Source organism: Lissotriton vulgaris, chromosome 7 (genome assembly GCF_964263255.1).
Source record: "Lissotriton vulgaris chromosome 7, aLisVul1.2, whole genome shotgun sequence".
In the NCBI taxonomy this organism is placed as follows: Eukaryota; Metazoa; Chordata; class Amphibia; order Caudata; family Salamandridae; genus Lissotriton; species Lissotriton vulgaris.
In genome coordinates, this window is record NC_141695.1 from 584,111,666 (window position 1) to 584,134,042 (window position 22,377).

The following is a 22,377-nucleotide window of genomic DNA, read 5'->3' on the forward strand; positions in this document are numbered from 1 at the left end:
TACAGCAAGTAAATTGCCTTCATTGTGGATACCTCTCAACCCCTCACTTGTGTATTATCAGGAAAAAAGAATGAGCCTTCATCCGAATTTCATGAAACAAAACTCACACTCCTTTCTCAGCATTTCATGTACAAGTCTAATCCAATTCCATGTATTTGATAGAGAGGCCTTGCTCCCTAACTTGCATTTTCAAGACCGGCTCACCCCCGCAGCTGCCTGTCTCAAAGGTAGCAATCAAACTCTTTTACCACATTTCACTACAAGGCTCCACTTTCTCACATGCATTTTTAGGTTTCGCCTGCACATCACTTGTGCTGTGTTAGTGAAATCTCCTGTATTTATTATATCTTAAGAGATATTATCAGATCCCGTAGCCGAATTACTGTATTCATTCGCTTTTGTATGGAAATTTTTTTTTAACTTCCCCTGGCTGCACTCATTTATGATACTTCTACTGAAGCTGTTCACACTGTTTAACCTCCAATCACTGTCAGGATAAGATCACTTACCATGGAAAAGTCAGAAAGCCTCTAAGAGTATGCTGGAATACTTACTTTCTATTACTTAGTTGTGTAATGCAGATGCTTAGCCTTAGAACTTCTGTGGCATTTTCTATTCATGCCTCAGTACCTTTGCACGTTGTAGGCATTATCAGATTGATTTATTCTACTTAATCTATTTGGTTATTATGCTCAAATTTTAAATGATGTAATAAACATTGCACATTAAAAAGAATGTCAATATACAAGAGATATGCTATATTTTACCACTAAACAGGCAACCAGAAGTGCAGCTACCTTGCAGGCAGCATGGTCATGATTTGAATGGTGCAGCAGGAGCAGTAGCATTAAGCCCAAAGGTTGTCAGAACTCCTCAAAACACATAATATTGTTATATTTGACCACTAAGCAGGCAGTCACAATTGCAGTCACATTGCAGTTAAAAGGGAGTTTAATTGAATGGTGCAGCAGGTGCAGTGGCACCAGGTCAAAAGCTCTAGGGAACCCACTAAACCTAGATTATTGCTAAAATGTTAAACTAAACAGGCAGTCACAAGAGCAGTTACCTTGCAGACAACAGGTTCATGATTTCAGTGGTGCAGCAGGTGCTGTGACACCGGGCCTAGAAGCTCTAGGGACCCCACTAAACACCTAAAATAGCTCTATTTTACTACTAAAGATGCAGTCACAAATACAGTTATCGTTCAGGCACTAGGGTCATGATTTGAATGATGCAGCAGGTGTAGTGCCACTGGGCCAAAACGTTGTATCAACTCCTCTAAACACCTAATATGGCTGTATTTTACCACTAGACTGGAAGTCACAATTGCAGTTACATTGCAGTTAAAAGAAGCTTGATTTAAATGGTGCAGCAGGTGCAGTGGCATTGGTGCCACAAGTTGTCATAACTCCACTAAACGCAGAATATTTCTACATTTTACTACTAAACAGGTGCGTGCATGTAATCTAGTTGGCACTAAGACCACGATTTCAATGGTGCTGCAGATGCAGTGGGACCAGGTCCAAAAGTTTTCAGAACTCCTCTTTACACCAAATATTGTTATATTAGAACTACTAAATAAGCAGTTACAGTGTAGGCACGAGGGCCATGATTTGAATGGTGCAGCAGGCTCACTCGCATTAGGGCCAAATGTTGTCAGAACTCCTCTAAACACATAATCTTGCTATTACATCAATTAATTCCATTATTTCCCTCTCTCATTTCATTTTCCAAAATGTTGCTGTAACTTACCCACACTATACCACGAGTAACAGAACAATATATTGCCTTTATGTACATAAACAAGTCCTATCACTTTAACAAACCTTCTGTAACTTATATTGTACAACTACTCAGCAAGCGATAACTTACAACAACAAGCATTTGCAATGCAATAGGTCTCGCATTCACACGAGTTTGAGCTATTGGCATTGTAAATGACAATGCCTTTTATTTATGTTTTGGGTTTTAAAATATAAATAAAAGGCCTTGTCATTTAGAATAGTAATAGCCTAAACTCTCTCAAATGCAAGACCTATTGCATTGCATTAAAGGGTCTGCTTGAATGCTTGTTAGATTGTAAATATCAGAGGAAGAGACCGGTCTGCGACCTCTTCAAAGTAGTGATAAATAGTGCAGTGAAGAAGATGTGTAAGTGTTGTAAATTACACAGACACAAAGTGTGAAGTGAGAGTTACATATGATCCGAGCTATAAACACTAACAAAGTACTCCAACACATTTTGCTCTGTGATTACACTGTTGTGGCTCAGGAGGAGGAGCAGAGAGGCTATTTCCTGTCCTCTCTGTGATTTCAGTGTGCAGTGTGACATTGCATAATGTCATTGCTATTTTTGGTCTAATAAAAAACACTCCAGCTATAGTAGGGAATGGCTTCACCTCCTGGTGCAGGGCGGGATGTGCTTTATGGCAGGCATGGAGGGAGGGAGGGATGGTCTCTGCTGCAGCTCCGTCCTGGACAGTGCCCCTGCTTTTACTAGTCAGCGAGAGGCACAGAGATGGTGGTATTGGTATTGGTAGTATTGGTATTGTGATGGTAGTATTGGTATTGGAGGTATTGGTGTTGCTGGTATTGGTGGTATTGGTGGTGGTGGTATTGGTGGTGGTGACATTGGAGGTATTGGTGGTGATGGTATTGGTTGTGGTGGTGGTATTGGTGGTGGCGGTATTGATGGTGGTATTGGTATTGGTGGTGGTACTGGTATTTGTGGTGGTATTGGTGGTGGTGGTACTGGTATTGGAGGTAGTGTTATTGGTGGTGGTATTGGTGGTGTTATTGGTGGTATTGTTGGTATTGGTGGTATTGATGGTGGTGGTGGGGTGTTGGTGTTGGTGGTCCTGGTATTGGTGGTATTGGTGGTGGTATTGGTAGTGGTGGTGGAATTGGTAGTGGTAGTAGTGGTGGTATTAGTGTTGGTATTGGTATTGGTGGTGGTGGTGGTATTCGCATGGGTGGTGGTATTGGTGGTGTTGGTGGTGGTGGTATTGGTGGTGATATTGGTGGTGGGGGTATTGGTGGTGGTGGTATTGGTGGTGGTGGTATTTGTGGTGGGTGTGGCATTGGTGGTGGTGGTAGTAGTCATGGTGGTGGTGGTGGTATTGGTGGGGGTGGTGGTATTGGTGGTGGTGGTATTGGTGGTGGTATTAGTGGTGGTATAGGTCTTGGTGGTATTGGTGGTGATTGTGGCATTGGTGGTGGTATTGTTGGTGATATTGCTAGTGGTATTGGTGGTGGTGGTGATATTGGTGCTGGTATTGGATCAATGGTGGTGGCATTGGTGGCAGTGGTATTAGTGGTGGTATTGGTAGAGGCATTGGTGATGGTGATATTGGTGGTGATGGTGGTATTGTTGGTGGTATTGCTGGTGGTATTGCTGGTGGTGGTAGTATTGTTGTTGGTGGTATTGGTACTGGTGGTGGTATTGAATTGATGGTGGTGTTGCTGGTGGCCTGTACAGTGCCCCTGCTATTACTAGTGAGCGAAAGGCACTGAGGTGGTGGTATTGGTATTGGTATTGTGGTGGTGGCATTCGGGATGGTGGTATTTGCATTGGTGGTATTGGTTGTGCTGGTATTGGTGGTGCTGGTATTGGTGTTATTGGTGGTGGTGGTATTGGTGGTGGTGGCATTGGTGGTATTGGTGGTGGAGGTAATGGTTGTGGTGATGGTATTGGTGGTGGTGATGGTATTGATGGTGGTATTGGTATTGGTGGTGGTCTTGGTATTTGTGGTGGCATTGGTGGTGGTACTGGTATTGGTGGTAGTAGTATTGGTGGTGGTATTGGTGGTATTGTTGTTGGTGGTGGTGCGGTGTTGACGGTGTTGGTATTGGTGGTGGAACTGGTATTGGTGCTGGTGGTAGTATTAGTGGTATTGTTGTTGGTGGTATTGGTACTGGTGGTGGTATTGGTGTTGGTGGTGGCATTGGTGGTATTGGTGGTGGTGGTATTGGTTGTGGTGGTGGTATTGGTGGTGGTTGTGGTATTGATGGTGATATTGGTATTGGTGGTGGTCTTGGTATTTGTGGTGGCATTGGAGGGGGTACTGGTATTGGTGGTAGTGGTATTGGTGGTATTGTTGGTGGTGGCGGTGGGGTGTTGATGGTGTTGGTATTGGTGGTGGAGCTGATATTGGTGGTGGTGGTATTGGTGGTAGTATTGGTAGTGGTCGTGGTATTGGTAGTGGTATTCCAGTCTGAAACTACCCTCATATAGGGTATTGAAATATGACAGGGAGACTCTCATTGAGTTGGGCTCCATTTTTCAGTGCAAGGAAACTATTAATATAGATTGGTGACAGTGGTGTTGTTTTTGTTAATAAAACAGGCTTTTGAAAACAACCCATCAGGTGGTTTTGTGCAGATGACATGTAACACAGATGTGCTGTTGTCAGCTTCAGCCCATTAGCACACAATTATGTACTACCTGGCATTCACATGACTTAATTTGCAAATCATTTCTAAATCCATTTTACTTGGGGGGGTTAAAACAGACAGTAGATAATGCCAGGTTAAAGTGATTGAAAGCAGGCGCCCGTGTTACGGGGCGGCCGTACTGCTTAAATAAGCAGTAAGCTTATCGCAAGGCGGCTGTAGCGTGTGCTTTTAGGACTTTCTGTGTAGCATTTTATACTTTTAACTACTCACTTTTTAATTGGTAAACTGCTCGGGGGAACTTTCTCTCTTGTTCTCATTTTCCGCTGCTTGTGGCCCTATGGAGCTAGTCCCGAGTACACCACGGTCTCCTAGTGATCGACTGTTATGGAGGAACTCAGCTTCTCCCCCTTCCTCCGTCATTTCCGCTGAAGGCGAGGCACTTAATCAAGATGGACGCCCGGCCGTGCAGTGGACGTGCCGACAGCGTGCCAAAGGCAAGCCCGTCAGCATCCCAGGGCTGGGATTTCTGCCGGTCTGAAATTACCCTCATATAAGGTATTGAAATATGACAGGGAGACTATCATTGAGTTGGGCTTCATTTTTCAGTGCAAGGAAACTATTAATATAGAGACTAGAGTTCTCTCAACAGGGTGTCACCATTGCAGTTGGGGTGTCACAAATGACCTCCCAAACGCAATGCCCACGCACAACATATTAAGAGCCGGGTGTTACATTGAAGAAACAACTATATATCGAGGCTCTTCTTTTAAACTAAACTGTCGATCGTTGAATAAACATGCTTTACATATTTATGACTTGTTATCAGAGTCTAAACCTGACTTTCTATTTCTGACTGAAACAGGGATGTTGGACTCATCCAATCCAACCATAGCCTCAGCCATCCTCCCCGGCTACTCCATTGTGAGGAAAGATCAGATATTGGAAGCAAGGGAGGTGTAATTACTATTATTAGCAAAGCGGACATAGCCGTAACTTGCATTCACATGGAGGAAATTGATGGGGCGGAATGTCTATGCATTTAGGCTACCTTGTCACCCCATCAGTGCCTTGCTGGAGTCCTCTTGTATAGACCCCCTGGGCAGGTAGAGGCGTTTTTGAAGTCCATTGGTGATGCTATTGCTCCTGTGGCCTCTAGATTTAAGCACTTCTTCGTATTAAGAGATTTTAATATATACATGGATCAACAGAACACCTCAGAGACGATCTCTCTGTAAGACTCCCTGGGTGCGCTTAATATTGCTGCTTGTGTATCTGCCCCTACGCACGAGAAAGGTCATACCCTTGATCAGGTATTTGCGAATTGCTTAATTTGGACAAAGTCTCCTCTAGCCCTACTCTGGTCTGACCACTGTTTGGTCAGCTTTAGGCTACCCAAACTGACAAAGTACCTGGTGACTCAGGTAAAGCAACCATCTCCCTCCTTCAGACCTTTCCATAAGATTACTCCGGCTGCTCCTAAATATGAATTAGACCTACATCCTCCTACTCTCACTGGTGATAGAGAGCTGGATGCAGAGGCTCTTGTAAAGTTGATTGCACAGGGTACTCTGACCCTTGCTCCTCTTACCTCGTGCCCCACAAGAATAATTAGACATTCAGCTCCTTGGTTTATTGATACCCTACGTCAGTGCAGAAAGGACTGCAAATGTCAAGAGACTACCATAAAAAGATACAGGTAGCTAAGAAGAGTTTCTTCGCTTCCAAAATCGAATCTGCAGGAAACAAAGGCAGAGACATTTGTGACATTGTCAAAAGCTTCTCCTCACCTAGGGCTGTGACCAGACTCTAACCCCTCTCAGACGAGTGGATTCTCAATTTAGCCAATTCTTTCTATATGAAGATCGTAACCATACAATCCTCGTTTGATGGATCAGGTGTGGAAGATGTGCCGGCTACCCTATGGACTGCCCCCAGTGTCAGGAAGATAGGGCGTCCCTCTCCAGCTTCCCCCATGCCCTTAGAGACATCAATGTCAATAATGAAGGGTTTGAAATTTGCCTCACCTGTAGATCCAGGCCAAATTCTTGGCATCCAAGGCAGAGATTTTGAATCCCTTTGTTAATTGTGTTTTAAACACATCCCTCCTTAATGGCCAGGTTCCAGTATGCTGGAAGAGTGCGAAAATAATCCCTCTCTTAAAAAAAACAACAGCTCATCCTATGGTCTTAACTAACTATAGTCTTATTTCTCTTTTGCCTTTCTTTGCAAAAACAGCTGAGAAATACGTTCATACAGTGATCAGTAATTTTGTAGAGGCTAACAACCTATTCCATCCTAGTCAGTCTGGTTTTAGGCAGAATCTTAGCACAGAGACGGCATTGCTGGAGCGGTATCTGAATCCATCAAGGAGAAATTGGATGCAGGCGGAAAAGCTGTCCTGGTTCTCTTTGATCTCTCTGCGGCTTTTGACACCATGCCCCATGTCCACCTCCTCCAGCGGTTCAGGGAGTGTGGATTTGAGGGCACGGTGTGGAAGTGGTTTGCCTCCTTTTTACAGGATAGAAATCAGGAGGTCTGGTCACCCCCTTTCTCGGCCAGTATGCCACCTTTGAAGGTGGGTGTACCACAGGGCTCTATCTTGAGCCCTGTACTTTTCAATCTGTATATGCCCCCCCTGGCTACTGTGGCTGAAGAGAACAAGGCAACAATAATATTGTACGCCGATGACACACAACTGCTGTTCACCTGTGGGAAAGGAGAGGAGTTCAATGGAGAGAAGATCAACAAGTGCCTGAAAGAAACCGTTGCCTGGTTCCAACGTAATCCCCTGAAATGTAAAACAGACACATCCAAAATTATTTTCTTCGGCTCCCCCTCGACCCCCCCCCCTCGCCCCAACCCCCCCCCGTTGGACGCCTGGAAATAATGGCGGCCCCAAGACATGTCCTCTCCTCTGGCTGCACTACACCCTCTCTATGGTAGTTCAGGTTCAGTCGGTAGCCGGGACCTGTTTTGGTCTCCTGAAGATGCTTCGGAGGTTTTTATTTTTACTACAGACCATGCACAGGAAAACCATCATTCAGGCCCTTATCATCTCCAAACTGGGCTATGCTAACGACCTCTATCTGGGTCTCCCGGAGTATCTACTCAATAGACTTCAGGTAGTGCAGAACGTGGCAGACAGGGATGTGTTGTGTCTTGGACCCGGAGAGCGGACCTCTTACCATCTTAAGAATCTGCATTGGCTAATGGTCCACAGTAGAATTTGTTTCAAGGCTCTGGTCCTGGCTTTCAAGGCTCTACATGGTATGGGAGCAGAGTACATCTGTAGAAGAATCTCTTTTTACGTACCTGGCAGATCTCTCAGATCTGTGCATCAATACCTTACAGTCACTCCTAAGCACCTTAGAGCCTGCAAAGGCGGTTGGTCTTTCCAAGTGCAAGTGGCTGGACTGTTGAATAAGCTGCCCCCTCCACTCATGCAAGTCACTAATCTGCTCGCTTTCAGGAAACAACTGAAAACCTGGCTGTTCCAACAAACACTATAATCCATCTCTTCTTCTTTGGGTTTCCTTTTATCCCTCGTTTTCTCCACTTCCATGTGTTTTTTTTCTGTCTTAGCGCCAGGACACTCTTCTGAGTAGCTGTGCACTCTACAAATCTTTTTTAACATAACATAACATAACAAGCGGTTGCAGCTGAAGCAGCGTATGTGCTTCCTCCAGTAGGAAACTCAGTAAAGTAAATAATGCTTACAGAATAAATAACAGGTTCTGTGTAACAAAAGAAGTAAAGGGGCCAGTAACCATGGGAAGTTACAAATGAAGAAAAAGTCTTACTAAGGAGGGATTAACAAGCCTATTAACGAATCTGAAGGCAGCATTTACAAAAGACAATTACGCAAGCCAATGAAAAATATGGGAGGAGAGTGGGCGCTGCTTTTCTCCCATACCCTACTACAGGAGTCTTGAAGAGTGAGCAGCGTATGTGTTCTGCCGCTAGGCTCGACCTGAAAAAACAGCTTATTATTAATCACATAGGCGAAACCTAATGAATTTACCAATGCTCATTTAAGTAGCTACTCGAGTCTTTCTACAGGGTGAAGCCAACATCCCACCTTCATTTTATGTAAAAGCACAGCTGCCTCGCCTAGAGTTCGTAGATAGAGCACTTCCTGGTCAGGCTGTGTTCCCTGGATTGCATAATTCCAGCTCAACTGCATTTGAAGTTATGGTCCAGCTTTTTACCTGCAGTCATGACCATATCTCGCCTTTCAGCATCATTTTATAACAGGCCACACCCCTCAGCGCATCTTAATGATAAGGCCCATCCCTCTCCCTTGTATTTCTTTGAAGGTAACTGTCCTCACCTGTATTTCTTGAACGAAATGCCCATATGATGCTTCATTTGCTGCATCCCATGGTAGTCTGTGTAGATGAGGTCATAGTGCAAAGGGTCAGTCAGCGGGCAGCTTCCTCTTCCTGGGGGAACACCTAGAGCACTGGCAAGGAGTAAGAATGTTTTCAGTACATCGTATTGTTCTAGAATCTAGATCAATAAACAATATTCACGTGGCAGGCACAATCTAAATATCATGACGTGCTTCTGCGCTTATTTGTGAACCAGAAGCGCAAACAATTTGCCTTGGTGAGGCTCTAGCTGTTTCTTAAAAATATAGAGGCATATTATCAAGACAGGCAATAAGATTATTGCCGCTTTAGCGGCAAAAACTGCAGCTAAAACGGCGATAATGGGCTTGATAATTTGCTCCATGGAATTCCAATGGAAGCCCATGTTAGATGTCCTTCACATCCAACATGGGCTTCAATTGGAATTCCATAGAGCATATTATCAAGCCCATTATCGCCGTTTTAGCGGCAGTTTTCTGCCACTAAAGAGGCGATAATGTTATCGCCTGTCTTGATAATATGCCCCATAGTGAGATAAATTTAATTTGATGTTAGTTCTCAGAATGTAAATGTAAATGTATGTATACTTGTAAAGCGCAATATCACCTTTCAGGCATCCTGGCGCTGTATACCGCTATGGAATCCTTCCTGGCTTTCCCTGTGAGATGCCCTCTAGTGGGCACCCCCAAGGTGAAGCCAGGCATCCCAGAATTTAGCGTAAAGCCTGTCTTGACTAGTGTTAAGTAGAATTGTGTTTCTACTGGAAAACTTGTGAGAAGTTCACAACGTCTCGATTTCGAGACGCTGCTAACTTTGCAAACTTATACAACTTTGCCTGCTGGCGATATTTACTGTAAAAATAAAGATAAAATAAAAATATTATCAAGAACGGCAATAAAATTATCGCTGCTTTAGCGGCAGGAAACTGCCGCTAAAGAGGCGGTAATGGGCTTGATAATTTGCCCTTGTGAATTCCCATAGCAGCCCAGGTTAGCACCAGAACCTGGGCTGCTATGGGAATTCACAAGAGCATATTATCAAGACCATTATCGCCGCTTTAGCGGCAGTTTCCTGCCGCTAAAGCGCGATAATTTTATTGCCGTTCTTGATAATGTGCTCCTTTGTGACTTTCAGGAAAAAAAGCATTTAAAAAAGGTTTTGAGCTGCGTCAATGAATTCCAATAACGTGCCCATTCATAATCTTTGCCTCTTCTTGTGATTCCCCAACAGCTCCCTGTGGCACGGTACCACGAAACCTGGCGTTGCTGATATACCCATGTCCCTGTCTAATATGAAACTAAAAAACGCAAATTAATATAACATTCCACCATGGCTTGGAATGGGGTTAATACTAAAGTTTGAATTAAAAACATATATTATAAAGCCAACATATGCTTTAATATTTATCAATACATACAAAGCCATATAGAGACGTCTGGCGTTCACCATATATGAATTGAAAATTACAACTGCTTTAGTTCATAAACTATAATTGTTGCTGTCATATTTTACTTTTAGAAGGTGTGATAATGAAAGAACAGGGGAGATCATCAAGGGAACACAAATGCATGGCGATGCCTTCATTGCTTTTTAAAGCGTGTTTCTGAAGTTTAGAATGTGTTACCATAAAAAGATCTCAGCTTTATATTAGTACCTGCGAGGTTCCTAAAGAATCACTCGGTGTTCAGAGGCAGACAGTACGCTATGCATTCTAGGATAACGGTGCCTCAGAAGCCCACCATCACTCATCAAAGGAGCTATAGAAACGGACGGATACAGCAAAAGTTCTCGGTGTGATATCTACCGCTCGAGACTCTCCCAGATATTAAAGAGCCAATCAGAGTAGTAATAATTCTGGGCTTTTTACTCCAGTTGGAGACTCAGAAAAGAGTCTTTGTAATTTAATTTCATGTGTCCGGACAATTTTATGGACGGCGACTTGGAAGATGACATGTTGTGGAAAGATCAGAAGCAGGGCTCTATTTAGACACGTGGAATAAACCATTCAGGGCTTGGGGAAAGGGGTGGTCACTTTTGTAAACCCCTCCCGCAACTCGCAATGACTTATTATACAAAAAAATCTCATTCACCCATTCATAGATTACTCAGTGGTACCAGAAATGCATACAACGTTCATCACAAAAGGAAGAAAACATATCTCTGATGATGGGTAACGCCGTAGGCGTAATGGAGATTGGTTTATAAGCAAGGGCACTGGAATTATGACATAGGGGGGGAACACATTTTGAGTCAGGGTTGAATAATTATGTAGCAAGAAAAGGCAATTTATGTTACACAATGGGGCACATCTTGTGATACCATGACTCCATTATTTAGACATTTTTAAACGATATCCCTGTCTTGGGCCCTGACATAGACAGTATTCAGACGAACATGAGCAAATGTTATTAACAGTACAGAAACCGAAAGACAAAAGCTAGGAACATAAATGTGGGGAACATGTATAGAGAAACATGGAATATAGACAGTACATAGAAGATGGATAAGTGCATGGAATACGGATAGCATATGCAGACAGATAAACGCACGAGATATACGATATTCAGAGAGATTCCTGTGCATTGAAATGTGGACCTCCAGTTTGATGACTCTCCAATAATTAGCCAATCCTTCCTGAAAAAACCTCAAGATAGATGTTGACATCCAACTCCAAGAAATCTCAAATTGACATCATTCTACTCCAAATATATCAGTCCAGGCTTGGACCACTGCATAGTGATGAGAATTCCCCTGTCCAGCTGGTGCAAACCTGCTGACAACAGGGGCCCTTGCTTCCTAGGACTTCCTGACCCGTTGGTGGCTTTCAACACCACTGACCAGAAACCCTTCTTGACACCCACTGGTCACATATGGGCATTACAATCCTGTTATTAAAAGGATCACGAACTTTATCTCAGGCACAATTTGTTTCGAATGTACTAATATAGATCGGTATGACCCTCAGTCAAGTGGGGTATGCCCAGGAGTGCAATACCTGCCTCTAATGCTACTCAGCGTCTACAGCCAATGGCATCAAGTGTCTCAGATCTTCCCCTGCTACCATTCAACCTTAATGTCAGCTGTCCACTCTAGACTCAACCAAGTTTAAACTGTGCAATTCCTGATCAACAAGGACCCTCTCCACCTACAGGTTCATTTAGGCTTGACATCATTAATCTCACAGGCTTCCCTTCATACCGCTACTCCTCTGCAAGTCCATTGGCTTTTACATGGAACTCAATGGTTCCTTGAATGACAATGTTGAGAAAAAAGATGAAACTATTTAGTTTAACATTAGCTCCTCCATGGAGCAAGCCCTTTATTTCCTCTATTAGCTTAAATGCCACATTTCAAGTTCCCGTTCTTTTTCATGTAGACTGTAGTGATGAAATGCTGAGCATCCTTGCCAACTACACCCTGATTAACGCCATAAACATTTTACCATTCCAGCATTTATCCCATTCAAGATATGATGTTTGATGGTTAAAGCCACCCACCAATATATATTAAGTCCTTAATAAGCAAACGCCACATCTGGATGCTGGCTACAACATTATCATTGCCTACTGGCCAGGCATGAAGTTGAAAAGATTCAAATGAGGTGCAAGCCTATATACACCCCAGGATTATTAAAGAAACCACCACTGCACCCAAGACTGTCGTCTTTTGTGTAACCCCACCCCTCAGGAAGGACCCTAGAAACAGTCTCTTCACCATCGTACGGCTGGCTTCCTGTGGACTAATTCTCCTTATCATTCTCCTTTGATACATTTCTACTTAAGGTAAATTTCCACTGAGCCAAGTGAACGCCCAATGTGCCCCCTGTAATCTAACAGGTGAGTCGAATATCCCTGTTATTGTGCAAAGGGCTTCTTGAACCTCTCTGAACAGGTCCAAGCTATGCAAACACCACTACTAAAATGAATAACCGGGCAGCATTGAGCCAGGTTGAGATGAATACAGCATATGGACAGTAGACAATGGTTGCGAGAATATTGTGGACATCTGCATTGTCCTACAAAAATGTAGTAGTCAAAATATCTTCTACTAAAATATTCTCAAGGCAAATATGCGTAAGTGAGTATGGACTTACTATTCATAACTTAATACATCTACATACCTTGAATATCTATGTATAATCAAGGCAAATCTCCCCTTGTGGTGGAGCAGGTCACTTCCAGGGTCAACATCAAGCGTGATTGGCCCCAGAGGCAGAGTATCCCCGTGCTCTCTTATGCGCAGCCGTTATCCCTGTTCACTTGACCTCACTAAGTGAAGTTTCTCAGCCCGCGTTGAGCTCAGCACACTCGGGTGAGTGACTGGGCCATCCTGCACTCGCCCATCCTCCTGCTTTTGAGAGAGAGAGAGACGGCCCTTCTTGTGAGGGTCTTGTTAAGGACTTTTCAGGTAGTTTCATCTCTCATGAAGCAGCTACTCTGCGTCCTCCATTGATCGGGGAGGCTCCTCGCAGGCTGGGACGGCTGTTTCAAGAGGGTAAGCGGGTGTTTTCAGATCGGTGCAGCTCTGCTTGGGCCAAACAGGCTGATCTATGGATGGTGCGGCCACACACAGGTTGGTTTCAGTCAGACAGCAATGCTGCACACAGGCCTCACCCTCGGATGAATGTGGCTCAGGTGTCATAAAGATTTAATCTTTGAGGACAGCTGTTCAGGTTACTCTGACATAGCACCTCAGGTCGCGCCATCGGGGACCATAGTCCTGACTGGGGCCTTGTAATCTTCTGCAACCTTCGGTCATGTTGCAGAGTCCTGCCAGGAACTGCAGGTGGAAATAATAATAATAATCCACATTTGTAAAGCGCGAACAATCACCCGTCAGGGTGCTGGGGGCCATCAGGAAGATTAAGCAAGCTATTGCCCAGAGTCACATGGTGCTGGGCTAACCTGCTGCCGGAGCAGGGGATAGAACCGTGTTCCCCAGATTCCAGCGTCAGTCAGCCTGGCCGCGGCGGCACACCTCTGCCTGCTGACACTGTACCATGCAGATCGCGCTAGGCTGTCTTCCTCTTCTGGTAGGCCCACCATTCAGGCATCAGGCTGCAGCTTGCTCCTCTTTTCTCTGGACAATTACTCCTCTGGCAGAGTTGGCAGCTCCTTCCCCATCTCTGCAGGAACGAGGCATTTTAAGGCCTTCAGGACAGGTGAGCTGGCCTTAGAACAAGGTGCTCTGACAGCCAGGCGTAGATTTTGATGATATTCCTTCACATCTAGGAAGCTGGCTGCCAGGCAGGTGCCAGCTATTGTAGCCCGGCAGTCCCCTGGGTATTAGGTGAAGAAATCCCTTCCCTGCTTATAGAGAACTTGGAAAATGAGCATCCAGTGGGTCAATGGGTCCCACTTTTGTACAGTAAAAGGAGACAGGAGATATGTATTCATGGTCTCCATTTTCAGAAGCAGTTTGAGGTGGTTCTCCTTTCAATTGTCATTCCCAAACTGCTATGCAGACACAGCCTTTGTGCAGAGTGATGCTGTGCACAGCAGGGCTGTCTTCACTCTGAAGCACTCACAATAGAGGCACAAAGAAGTGTGAGGTTGTTTCACCCATCATCCATCAAACTAAAGAGTGAGGTCAGGAAAAGACAAAAGGCAGGCCCTCACCTAAGGAGCCCCTTTACCTTGCAAAATGTCTCCATTTCCCTCAATTCAATGTCTACATCTCTCCCCTCCAGGAACATCAGCAATACACTTCAACTGTCTCGGATGAAAACTCACTTGTGAAGTACATCAGGTTTGGGGTATCCAAATTCGATCTCGCAGGCCTCCATTTTTCTGGCTCGCACACCATTAGTGTAGTGAACAGGTCACAGACACAAATCAAGCACACATACACTTGAGATGTTAGCGGGAGTATCTGAGTGAGCACATAAAAGTGAAATTTTGAATGAGTCGGTGAGAAGACCTCCACTCGAGTGACACAGATAAAAAGCCAGATGACAACTATGGGTTCAGAAAAGACGGTACGCTGCCACCACTGCTCTATGTACTAAATCCATGATTGGGATAGTAGTGCACCGTCAGTTCAATGAGGGCATGCTGGGTGTAGTCCTCCAGGGGCAGAGCATGCCCAGGGCCTCACTCATGCTAAGGTCAGACACAGGCCTCTGCGGACACACTAGGTAAATGTGAGGCTAGGGCCAAAATTTTAAAAAAAATGAATTCCTGGTACACTCAGGGGCCAATTAGGATGGCAGGCGGACTTTGGTCTGCCGGTGGCGGTGGCATCCTCAATTCCCAGCATTGTGGCGGGTGGTACTCACAGCACATCCCGCCACAAGGCTGGGAATGCACTTTGTACATTGTCATGCAACAGGTGACAGGTACCGCGCAGTGCCTGTCACCTTGTCCATGACGATGGTACCCCCATGTGCACCCCTCACCCCCCAATACCCTGGGGGCCCGCAATTGGCCCCCGATAGCAAAGTCCGACTGGCTTTCCATGGCGGGGTCTCCGCCATGGAAAGCCCTGCACCGCTGCCCATGCTAATATGGATGGCGGTGTCTAGCAGACACCGTCACCATATCCAGCCCCTTTTCCGCCCGGTCCACTAGCGAAAAACCGACGGACGGTCTTTCGGCCCATCGGGGTCCCCCCGCAGAACTATTATGGCAGGGGGAAATGTAGGGCAGATCGCCACCGCCATGCGGGCAGTGGCGATCCGCCCTACATCCTAATCAGCCCATTAGTTTGGCTCCCAGGGCAGGGGTTAATGACCACTGGACATCCCCAACCAAACGTGAAGTTAAGTAGACCTATAGTTCCCTATATAATCTTATCGTACAATGTTTTGGTAGTCGAATATTTCTGCAGAATGAAACTAACTCGACATTATTCTGGTACAAATGGGCAGCAACATTAAACGCGGACAGCAGGAGCGTGGGATATGGGCATCAAACTCTGATATAGTAAAGAATTGAATATGACGTATGGACTGCAGTGTTAAAGGCAGAAGAGGCGGCATGGGTAATGGACAGCGTGCACGGACGCAGGCAGCACGCGGGCCCAGACAGCACGCGGACACAGACATGCTGCATGCTTCAAACAGCATTGAATAACTCCAGTAAAGGGACAGAAGCATGCAGGCAGGAGAGCGCATAGCAGGATGGCGAAGAGAACGGACAATAAATCGATTACAGAAAAAACTTATGTTAGGGTCACAAAGCAGATGCTCAGGAGCACACAGAATGTATTATTTTTTGCTTCTATAAAAATTAATAAGAACACAAGCATGATGCTAATAATGCACTCATTATTACTTGTAAAACCACTGATAACAATAAGAAAACAAGCTCTCCTCTAACCCCCTGGCTGCACGCGGTTTCGAAAAAACATTTAAGAACATCGTTACAGCTCCCGCTGGTCCGGGACGCGGTGATGGATAGCAGGAGTCTCAACTCATTGCAGAAGCAGTCTTTCTTCTTTGGGAGTGAGCCAGAAACGCTTGGACTGGGAATAGAGTCACGTGCAGGCAGGTCGAGTCTTGCTAGAATGAAAGGCCGCTGTGCAGACTCCTCAGCACGACAGAGACGGAGCTGTGGCTTCAGCACCACCCGCGGCGGACAGCGACCAGCCGCGCTCTTCTCTCCAGTCCAGAGCTTCCTTACTACTACAAATAGCGCTTTAAATGGGAAAAAATAAGTGCAGGTACTCATCAATTTAAGCAGTGAATGGAGGAGGGGCAATTGTGGGCGGGGCTAGAGGCAGAGCTTGGAGGCAGGCATTTAATGGGAGCCACATTTGCTTAGTGCCAATTGTGCTTGATAATACAGAAATATTTCTGCTATCTGTAGAGTATTTGGTTTTTCCTCCCATGTGTAAAAGGTTACTTTTATTATTGTGGAACTGTCATACCAATGCAGATTATCTCTGAGCCTAGGCACATATGAAACATAAAAGTCATTTGCCCAGAATCACAGGATGTTGAGCTGAAACTAGAACTCAAACCCGTAGTTACTAATTAGGCAGCTCTGACCCTAACAGCCTATGCAAACATAAACCCCCCACCAAGGCCTGAAAGACACTGGAGCAAATGTGCTAACAACAGGCACACAACAAGAACAATTCACTAACTCTACCCCTTTCCCAGCAAACTATAGCTTCAGGGCGCTAGCCCGGACAGGGAACAGGGAAATAAAGCAGAGAGACCCTTAGGCACCATCCCAACGCCCAATGTTCGCCTTCCCCAATCTGATGCTGGGTAGCGTGTAATACACCCGAACCCCGACCCCGACCCCTCCCCCCCCTGCAGACTTGTGCTGAGAGTTGCATTCATCTCGGGTGTAACACAATAATTAGATTTGTGGGGTAAGGGATAGGCTTCGAGTCCCACACCTACAGTGTGATTGACTGGGCAGGGTCTGATTGGACCCTTTACTTTTATTTACAGAGGGCCCCAGGGCATCCACAACCCTAAGCAGCCCTTAAGTGATGCAAATGAGCCGCTGCGGGATTGCTCAGCAGCGGCTCCATTCAGAGGTATAGAATGCTCCTCCCTCCATTCTGCCTTCTCTTTTTCGTCAGCAGCTCAGTAGAGCACTTTTTGCGCAGCAGCAGGGCCCCCAATACCATCCAGTCTGCACTGCCTGACTTTCCCCTAAGAGTACCAGTACTGTACTTGGCGAAGGAAAAGTTCCGGTACTCAAAGGGAGTAAAATAAAAAGTGACGGTACTCCGTACCTGTGAGTACTGGCCCATTTAAAGCACTGACTACAACACCACAAAATAATTTTATTCACATGGTATGAGCAACACAAATAAAATAAAAAAATGATGTAATGCTTCTTGCTTTATTTTTCTGCTTTTGTTTGCTTTTTACTAGCAATCTGATTATGTGCTTATTCAGTTTTATTTCATAGCTTACATCTGTGCGTGTTTTTATTTCCTTGTTTGGCCGTGTTTGGATTTGATGGAAGTTGTAGATTGTCTATTTGCTCGTGTGCATTTTCATTTACCAGACTTGTTTGCATGTTGGCCGGTTTTCTTTTTCTTTTTATGCTAAATCTGTGTTTGCTTACGCCCGTTTTTTGTTTCTTCATTTTTCTTTGCTTGCTGGTCTGTCTTAATGTTCCTAGTGATACATGTATGAGTAGCACAATTAACAAAACTCAGAATCTCGCCTCTAGCAAAGTAAGGAAGTGAATTTCTATGAGATAATATACACAACACGAAGGTGCCTGCAGCGTTTAAAGAATTGCAAGGAGAGAGTGTTGGAGATAGTTGTGGTATGTGGTTACAGATTACCATGAAGCATACATCTTTTTGGTTACTATTACTCTTCAGATTTCTTTTTGTAAATGCAGGGGGTGTATGTGAGCGATCATGAGGTAGAGTGTCGAAGTCTGGTTGGCTGGTGAAAGTGTATGAAGTTGTTACGGTATGTTGGCCCAATGAGTTGTGCAGAGCTTTGTGAGTGTGAGTGAGTAGTTTGAATTGACTGCATTTGTGAATAGGAGCCAGCAGAGTTCCTTGAGTTGTGGTGTGATGTGGGTGCAGTGTGAGTGGTCTGGAATGAGTCTTGCAGTGGTGCTCTAGACGGTCTGGAGATTCTGTAAAAGTTGCTGGGAGATTAACGACAGAGTGCACTGCCATAGTCAACCTGCTTGTGCTGAGTGCTTGGGTGACGGTCCGTCGAGTTGTCTATGCTAGCGACTTGAAGATCTTATGTAGCTTGTGTAGGATGTGGAAGCAGGAGGTGCTCCCTGCATTGACTTGTGCTGTCGTGTAAAGTTTAAATGTTAGCGCACCCCCATCTCGGGAACAAAGTCCCCTAAATGTACCACTGGTAGTCTCATATGGGATTAGTATTCAGATCAGCTCAAAGTTGGTTTGGTTTGTAAATCAAATTTATAATTCCAGTTTAGTCCAATAAATCATGAGATTTGCTTCACTGAAGCTTGTTGATTGTATCATGAATTATCAACTTCTTTATTTTTTGCAAAATTATTCATCTCATTCCATGGATAAATGAATTGTATTTATAGGATGTATTACATTACAACGCATGCTTTTACCATGCATGCCTTTACAACGCGGTTTTTACAATGAAAACCTTTACAACGCATAGCTCGTTGGGGTGCTGGATAGTGAATAGTTTAATTTACTATTCCAACTCCAGTCCCCGTGGACACTAGGGAAGGTGTTGGATAGTAAATAACCTTATTCCCTATCCTAGAGCGCCCCCCAGCGCAATGCGTTGTAATGGTTTGCGTTGTAAAAGTTGCATCGTAAAGGCACTGTGTGGTAAAAGTTGCGTTGTAAAAGATGTTTCCCGTATTTATACATTCCAAACCACTCAGTCATGTCGTGGTGTGACTCCATCGGCGTTCATAAACAACAATGGAGTCACACTATGTGGCATGACCAAGTGCTTTGAATTTATAGCCCCTGATGAAGGGCATTGCCTGCAATGAATTGGGATGTATAAATACAATTAATTCATCCATGGAATGAAATGAATATTTTGCAAACAATAAAGCGGTTGATAATTCACAATACAATTCACGAGCTTCAGTGATGCAACTCTTATGATTTATTGAACAAAACTGGAGTTAGAAATTCCAGAGATGTGGGAGGGCTACATTTTTACTGATTCACACCTATGATAGGAGGTTATACCTTTTCGCACACAATGAAACTTACAAATTACTGATTACCTTCCAGAGTAACCAAGGAGTGTATTGTCACATTTCTTTCATTCCTATATTTTATCATGTAAAGTTTGTCATCTAGGATGATTCTGGGGTTTCTAGCATGTTTGGTAGGTGTTGATTCTAGGTCTGACTGCCACCAGGTTGAGTCCCTGGGGGAGGTCTTGTTACTGAAGCTCAGGACTATCGTCTGATCAGAATTGAGCTTCAGGCAGTTTGCTCTCATCCACTCTGCTACCTTGGTCATGCAGTTAGTGAAGCTGGATCTGGAGGTGTGGTCTTATCTGTCAAGAAGCATGAGTTGGGTGTCATCAGGATATGAGATGGCGGAGATGCCTTGAGATCTGATGATGTTGGCAAACGGGGTTGTGTACATGATGAACAGGGTGGGTCAGAGGGAAGATCCCTGGGGGTCTCCGCTGATCAGTTTCATGGCTTTTCATGTGAATAGTGGCTTACTAACTCTTTGGGTTCTTCCTGTGATGAAGGAGCAGATCCATTGGTGTGCATGTCCTTGGATTTCCATGTTGTGGAGTCCTCTGAGTGTAGGGGGAGACCGTGCTGAAGGATGGGGATAGGTTGAGCAGGATGAGGGCTACTGTTTCTCAGAGGTCCACAATGGTCCTAATGTTGTTAGTTTCTGCAATGAGTGCTGTTTCGGTGCTGTGGTTCTTTCATTAGTCACACTGGGTGTTGTCCAGGAGGTAGTGAGTTTCGAGGTGGGTTAAGGTTGTTTGTTGATGTCCTTCTCTATCACATTGGCTGGATATTTGTAAATGGATAAAGGGCGAAAGTTGCATAGTTGGTTTGGGTCAGTTGATGGTTTTTTGAGGAGAGCATTGACTTCTGTATGTTTCCAGTAGGCCAGGACTGTCGCGGATGCAATGGAGATGCAGATGATGTGGGAGAGGGCGGTGCTGATTGGGGAAGTTTCTATGTTATAGATGTGATTGGGTCATGGGTCCTTGGGAGCACCTGAGTTTATGGTCTGCATGATTTATCATCTCTGGTGAGGGGTATCCATTTGATCAGCCGGTTGTCTTGGCTGGTGGTTGGTAGCTGGGCAATGAGGTTAGTAGGATCAATTTGGTGTGGAGAGCTGCAGTAGATATTGGTTATTTTGCTGTCAAAGAAGTTCAATAGGTCTTTGCAGAGTGCTCGTGATGAGGGATGTTGTTAACAGTTGCAGAAGGTGTGGCGAGGTCCTTTATGATCGAGAAGACCTTGCTGCTGCTGGAGATTCCTTCAATGCATTCAGCTAGTGCACTTTTTGGGATCTTGTAGCTGCTGGTGGTAGTATCTGAGAGCAGACTTGTAGTTGGATCTGTTGGCAGATTCATGGTTGGTTCTCCATTTCCTATATAGCTGTTTGTCAGTGTCACTTTGATACTTGGAGGGCCTCTGTGTGCCTGCTGGCTTGCATTTAGGATCTTTTTTGTTGGGTTTGATGGGTGCGAGGGAGTCAGTGTATTTTCTGATCCAGTTATGGATGTTTGTGAAATCCTTGTCAGGGCATTCATGGGTTTGGGTTGATCTCTGTTGGGGCGCTGGGCTAGTCTGTTTCTGAAATTTTCTACCCAGTTGCGGCTTGGAAGGCTGGTGCAGGTGAGTGCGCTGACTTGCCAAGTAAATGTAAATGTAAATGTAATTTGGATTTGTATAGCGCCTATCACCCAGGGGTCTCTAAGCGCTGTATGAACACCGCTGTGGAACCCTTCCTGGCCTGTTCCTGTGAGGTGTCCACTCCTGGGTACCCCGAAGGTGAAGCCAGGCATCCTAGCATTGTTAGGGCCAGTGTGGAGATTAAGCAAGCTATTGCCTAGAGTTGCAGAGTGGAACCCATGATTAGAGTAGGCACCGAGGCGAGAATTACCGAGTCCGAGGACATTGAGCCCAAGACCCTGCCGCGACTGGGAATGAACCCTGGTCCGGACCAGACCTCTGCCTTAGGGTCTGCCGCTCTAATCGGTGAGCCCCACTTCTCCACTGTGTCAATCTTGAAGAGTGTATGAAGGAGTGGTCGGTCTATTTTAGGGGTGTGGTGGCTATGAATTTGATGCTGCAGCTAGTGGTGAAGATGGGATCCAGTGCCTGTCCTGCGGTGTGTTGGAAGCTGAAACAAGCTGGGTGAGGCCAATGCGGCCCAATATTTCGGAATTTGCTGTGGAGCAGTGGCTGGGCCTGTCTTTCAGGTAAAAGTTCTGGATGCTGAGCAGTAAGTGACGAGGTTCGTAAAGGTGGTTTGTGGTCCGAGTGGTCAGTGGGCAAGGGTTGCATACAGGGTGAAGTTATCAGAGATTTGTAGTTTGAAGTGTTGGTGTTACATGGTCAAGCACATGATGGATTTTTGGAGATGACGGTGAGTCCTCCTCCAGGCTTGTGGTTGCGATCCAGTGATGCGATCTTGTAGCCTGTCGGTATTGCCGTGGCGACGTTGGCTGTAGATGTGGAGCTTAGCCAGGTTTCCATGATGATCTGGATCTACGTGAGATGTTTTTAATGCACAATACAGTAGATTTTTCTCTTGATATCATTCACTCTCTATAACTTTAATATTCTTGGATAATAACATCTCCTCCGGAACCGCCTCTATAGATCAGCCTGTCAGCAGCTTGAGAACGGTGCGAAAACACGGCTACCCCGGCCTTTGAGCCTTGAGCATCTTTGAAGAAAGTCTGTCTTCGGTTGACCGGATCACGTTAAAAACGAAGCTCTGATCACATTACAATGATGCTCTTGCCTTGTGCTTGTGCCACGGTTCGGGGTTGAAATCCCCTGATACAGAATGTGCTGCGAGAGGAGGGGCGATGAAAAGGGGCTGAGTTTTTTCTACTAGAAAACTCTTTTACCAGGTCTGGTTTCCAGAGCTTTCCACGTTCTGCCTCTAAGCTCCTATCATTTGTCACTTAAGTCAACTAATTTTGCACGAAACCCAATTTCACTCTCTG

At 45.1% G+C, this 22,377-nt stretch overlaps 1 protein-coding gene across 2 annotated transcripts in view; it reads right to left on the reverse strand.

The window, feature by feature from the left end:
• MGAT5B (alpha-1,6-mannosylglycoprotein 6-beta-N-acetylglucosaminyltransferase B) overlaps positions 1 to 22,377 on the reverse strand; it is a 795,006-nt gene that overhangs the window by 256,516 nt on the left and 516,113 nt on the right. For both annotated transcript variants that reach the window (XM_086930672.1, XM_086930673.1), the window contains exon 9: positions 8,726 to 8,857. In XM_086930672.1, coding sequence (XP_086786798.1) covers positions 8,726 to 8,857 — 132 coding nt within the window. The remainder of the gene's footprint in view (positions 1 to 8,725; positions 8,858 to 22,377) is intronic.